This window comes from Scomber japonicus, chromosome 6 (assembly GCF_027409825.1).
Source record: "Scomber japonicus isolate fScoJap1 chromosome 6, fScoJap1.pri, whole genome shotgun sequence".
Classification (NCBI taxonomy): Eukaryota; Metazoa; Chordata; class Actinopteri; order Scombriformes; family Scombridae; genus Scomber; species Scomber japonicus.
Genome location: NC_070583.1, coordinates 9,822,485 through 9,828,385, shown reverse-complemented (window position 1 = coordinate 9,828,385; position 5,901 = coordinate 9,822,485). Strand labels below are relative to the sequence as shown.

Below are 5,901 nucleotides of genomic sequence, written 5' to 3'. Positions count from 1 at the left end.
GGTGGCGAGGTGCCAAAAACCCTGCACTTCAAAGGTCTGAAAGTCTTCCTTCATTTGGGGCAATAGATTTTAGTGGTGCTTTTTGCGGAAATGCTGCGCAATTGTGGTAATTCCGTGCGTAAAAGAGCCCCTGAACACACAGCGCAGCATTTACCTGGAAGGTAGCACAGATGACTACGTGGTCCTTTTTCGAGCAGACAGATCTGCTCTATTGTATGGCTAATTTGCATGATAATACAGCAGACAAAACATGCATTATAACGACTGCAGTGTTGAGCACCCTTATAAGACATAAACAAACAGACGTTGTACGCAAAAGACTAAACCAGCACACCCAGACGCAGAAAGTCTCATGTCTTTCCAACGTATACCAGCATCACTAAATCCTTAACAGTCCAAATGTTGTTTAAAGATCGTAAGTCGAATCTTTTGCTTGTTTAGACTACACACAACACGCCAGAATCCCATGGCACAAATGATGCAGGTTATCAGCAAAATCAACCAGATATTATGAACTCTCTTCCAGCAGAGCGGGCAACGTGAGAATGCAGTTACACACAAATCAGAAGTCACCAAACAACAGGGAGAACAAACGAGGCGCAGGCCAACACCTGTCGCTTTCTTTGGAGAAGGGCCCTAATTCCCCCGGCTGATTCAGTTTGGGCCGAGGGGCCACCAGCAGCAGCTGCCAACTGAAGGCATCGCGTTACATCCGCCAAACAGCCGGGTAAATCTACTGAGGCTCGGACACAAAAGACAAGAGAAAGAAGAATGGGTAGGGCAGAAAACAGAACGGGCATATTTTAGTACCAGTAATGATGAGATGCTCTAATGTGTAAAGCTGGTCACAACATTGCGCAACAAGGATTAAAAGCCAGAAATATGTTATATTTGTATACCTTGAACTTGTATCATAAATCACTCTAGAAATGCAATCCTCAGGATATTTGATACAGTGGTTAGAACGTTATAATTAAAATTTCATATAAATAATAAAGTATATGCATCACTAACAGCCTTTTCTCTCTGTGGCTCTGCCTGATAATGAATCGTGTACAACTGAGTGGAAGTACACACAGTTCATTAGTAGCAACAGTGAAGGGAAAAACATAGCGGTCGATCCCTTAACCCCAAAAAAATCTGATTAAAGCCAGTCCAGCTCCCCAGGGCGCAGACTGGGGCTGACCGGAGACAAAGAGAGTGGGCGCTCATTGGCTCCGGCCGTGTGCGCTCTGTTGTCCCCCAGCGAGAGCAGCTCAGCCCCTATTCACATGTTAATAAGCCCCTATAAATACTAACAACAGCCACTCAGCGCCAGCAGCACGTCTCACTTGGATTGCACAATAAACACAGGGTGCCTCGCCTCGCCTGCGAGTTTGTCGATTTTTTTTCTTCCTGTAACCGGTTCCGTTTGCCAGCTGCCCCCTCGCTGACGAATTTGGAGTAAAAAAATCAGCAGTGGGAGAAGCCACAGAAGCGGCGATCCAACCAACATGGCCCCTTCGTCTCGGCCCAGCAGCACCGGACTTGACATGGAAGAAGATGAACCTTACTACGGGATTCAGAAAGGAGACAGAAAGGTAGCACAGAGACGGGATAACTCTGCACTCCCTGGACACACTTGGCACTGACGCACTTGTCACACCGGTTTCACACAGCATCGTTCTGTATTACATCTCTCATTGATGCTAAACAGCAGAGTTTTGGTTTGTTTTTTTGCCAGGAGTGTGTAGTTCAAGAGGAAACCTATTGATTTTTAACAGTTAATTACATTCCACATAAGGTTGCAACTTTAACAGCGAGGAACAACAATATTTTTCTATTACGCATTCACCACTCACATCATCTAAATGACTACACACAGCTCTGAGATTAATTTTGGTATTTCCTGCAGATAAGGAAACCCCTGGTGGAGAAGAAGAGGCGAGCTCGCATCAATGAGAGTTTGCAGGAGCTGAGGACGTTGCTGGCAGACACAGACGTGAGTACAGCGCGCACACTACGCCCCATGTTCACCTGTCCACCTTCCTCCTCTCTGTCATGTGGAGGTGGATCATGGTTCTGATGAAGCTTCACTTGTTTTTTTCCCACAGTTTCATTCCAAGATGGAGAACGCAGAGGTGCTGGAGATGACGGTGAAAAAAGTGGAGGATGTACTCAAGAACCGAACTCAAGGTCTGCACCAATCTGTTTAACCTTCACACACTGTACCATCAGAACTGGAGTGTGCAAATACTTCAATATTAATAACATATGGTGATTTGGGGAAACATTTAGAATATGAAGTGATCAAGCAGGCGTTCATTGCACTCAGCTAGAATGACTTCAGGACACTTGTAGTTAAATACAATGCAACAGGAAAAAGATTATGTTAAAGCTGCATCACCTTATTATGAGAACCAAACTCCAAACTGATGTACAGTCTAACTACCATATACAACTATGTGTCTGTGGATGCAGGACTGAAGTTAAGCCTGAAATTTACAGGATGACAGCAAACCAGCCTTTTCTGGATTTTAAGTTGCAGGTTTTATTTAATTACTCAGTGTTTTCTCAGCTGGATAACCAGGATCTCACAACACTCCTGAGTGTGTGGTTGGACTTGACTGGACTCAGTGGTGGAAGAAGTATTGAGAGTCCTGTACTGAAATATAAGTAGCATAACACAATTTAGATGTACTCACTGACAAGTAAAAGTCCTGCATTCAAAATTGAAGTACATTTTCATTTTATGGTTGGTGCAAAGTAGAGTCACTAGAGATGTATAACCACTTTATATAGTTGCTATCAAATAAATGTGGTCAATAAAAGTAAAATATTCCTCTCTATAGTGGAAAAGAAGTATAAGAACAAAAACATGGAGTATGTATTTATATTTAAATGCTTTCCATCAATGTTTGGGACAATGAGCTGTGCAATAAGTCTGAGTCATTTAATAATCTCTCTCTCTCTCCTCACACAGAATCAGACGCACTCAGCCGTGAAGCCAGTGAGAGATTTGCGGCCGGCTACATCCAGTGCATGCACGAGGTCCACATGTTTGTGTCCAGCTGTCCGGGGATCGATGCAACGGTGGCGGCCGAGCTCCTCAACCATCTGCTGGAGTGCATGCCCCTGAATGAGGACCACCTCCAGGACGTGCTGATGGATTTAATCACGGACACTTCTGCGAGCAGCACTTGGCACGGAGATGGTGAGACCCTCTGCACATCCCTGGCCTCCCCGGGCGGTAGGAGTACATCCAGCTGCTCGTCATCGGCCCTCTCCCCAGCCCCGTCCACCACGTCCAGCGAGGACCTGTGTTCTGACCTGGACGAAACCGACAGCGAGCACAACCAGAGCTCCACGGAGGGGTTGGAGAACAGGGAGGGCCTGAGCATGCCCACCATCACCTACCCTCGGTCCATGTGGAGACCCTGGTAGGGGCGCGGGGGCTTGGAAAGGATGCAGTTGGGATACGTTGAAGCAGGGTTTGTGGGTGTTCTTTTAAGATATGACACCGAGTGACCCACAGAAAGGGAAAATTCCACCCTAGAACATATAAACACTTGAAAAACTGCCATTTGTACACTCACTTACGCCTGCAGATTATTCACCACATGCATGGATTTTTCTCCTGGGCTCCCCGCACTGATGATTAATATCACATCTGTTGTACAAGAAGCACAGAGACGCTGCCAGGAGCCTCAGTTGAATTATCGCGACTGTGGCGTTTCTCTTTACCCTGCAGTGCTGCAAGATTACACCCTCTACTCTTTATTTTGGGGGAAATGGAGGAGCAGATTGAAGGAACACCATGTCATCAGAAAATCACACCTGAAGTACAATACATTGGATATCACAGCAAAATGTTAAAGGGTGGAGTTTTCCTTTAAGGGCCTTTTCTTTCCAGGGTCTCTCCAGCTCGGAAACCTCCTGTTGTGACACACTGGCTTTGATTCCACCTGAGTGTTGTGACTTTTCCTTACACCCAGAGAAACCTTCCCTCTCAACACTTCACTTATAACCCAACAGCAAAGGACAGACGAGGAACAGTTCAGCATGTTCACACTGTTTTTGTGTCAATAACTCCGTGTATATAGGATTTGTACGAGGAGAAAAGCTCTTTTAGAAACCCAGAAGTTTGGCAATGCGTCTGATTAATATAAATATTTCTATTGTATTTCATAAAGGCCTGTAGTTTATTAAACCAGTAGCCTCCTTCAGAACGACCACTATATATTGTAATGATGTTTAGAGATGTTTGGCCAGGAAAATGTCTGAATTTGCTAAATAAAATAATGTAACTGAAATGCTGCTGTCTGATTTGACTCAATACACTGAAAAGAAAAAAAGTCAAAATGTTTAAAGATAAAGTGAGCAAAAAAGTTTTTATTGGTGTCAATAAGGTAGGCTGTATTTATGTATCAGAGAAGAATTGGTTTTCATTATAAAGGACACCAGTTTAAATTGTATTAAATGATTTATCCTTTTAAACCTACAAGAAGTTTATTTTGAAGTTTGATTCCTATCACCCTAATTTGTCACAGCTTTTAGCTTTTTGTGAACAAACCAAAACACAGTATGCTTATAAGGTTTTTATTGTGACTATTTTACACTTTTTCTCTGCTACTTACGCGTCATTATAGTCACACACGGTGTTAGGTCTGAGGCAAACTGTCTGCTCTGTCTTGTAGAAAATTAAACAACATAAATGATCATATCCTCAAGACTTGCTCTCTTGTTTCTAATGACATTTCATTCTCCTGGGTCCGATCTGCAGTCCTCTCACACCACGAGGACGCGCGGTGCGTGTGCGCACATGAAAGAGTCGCACCTCTCCAAAGTGTCTTCACTCTCACCTCAGATTCAATGACCATATTAACAAAGGACTGTTAGATCCTGCCTGGACCCACCATTAACCTACAGCGACGCAACTTGCTCTCTCTTTCTTGATATTAAATTAAATATAACCAGTTCCCAACCTGCGTAAAGACTACGTCTAATATTTAGGGGAAATAGTACTTTGTTCATTTTCTACGTTATCTGTTGTCAGATGATCTCGCTGGAGGCTTGCATGGAGAATTAGTGGAGGTGGAGGAGGTGGAGGTAATATGGTTCTGGGTGTGAATGTCGGAGGAAACACATTGAAATGGGAGCGGACGAGACACGGTGATCAAAGTTGCTGGCGACCATTTGACAGAAGAGCGTCAAAGCCCACAGAGTTGAAAAGACACTAAAAAGGATACAAGCAGGCTCAGATTCTTCAAAGGGCTGCAAGAAGCACACACACATACACGCGCACACACACATACACACACGCACACACACACACACACACACACACACACACACACACGAAGACACAGACATGGGCTATCAGGGGCCGCAGAGGGGGATTAGAGACATATTTTCCTTATATAAAAGTGACATATGCTCAGTGTAAAAATACTGAAATTATGAAAAGTAAAAGTAAAAGCAACAAAGGAGGGTATTACCACCCAATGTATCTGTGTCAAACAATGGCAACCCCAAAGTTTTATGTCCTAGGACTAATCTTGAATCCCTTAAGAAATGATTTCATAAATATAGAGTTCATTTAAACTACTTAATGTGCTACTGAGGTGATAAATCATGAACAGTTCATCACATTTTATAAATGTGTATCTAATATATGAATCTGCAGTGTAGCTGTCAGGTGAATGTAGTCAAGTTGGGGCATAAAGTGACATAGGAAGTACCTTAGAAGTACAGTTCTTGAGTAAATAATGAGTTATTTTCTATCACTGTATGAAAAACCACACAGAAATGGGTCATGTTTGGTTTTCACTGACAAATGTGCCTTTTGAGATGGTAGGATGGTGGCTAGTATGTATGTTTATTACCTCAGAAAATGAGTAAATTCAGTCAGTTTTGATGAAA

General features: G+C 43.3%; 1 protein-coding gene across 1 annotated transcript; it reads left to right on the top strand.

The window, feature by feature from the left end:
• The first annotated feature begins 1,271 nt into the window (after positions 1-1,271).
• her13 (hairy-related 13) lies at positions 1,272-3,958 on the top strand. The gene is given in 4 exon segments (XM_053321092.1): positions 1,272-1,580; positions 1,895-1,981; positions 2,094-2,175; positions 2,963-3,958. Coding segments are annotated over 4 exon segments (939 nt in total). The 3' UTR covers positions 3,424-3,958.
• Positions 3,959-5,901: the final 1,943 nt, after the last annotated feature.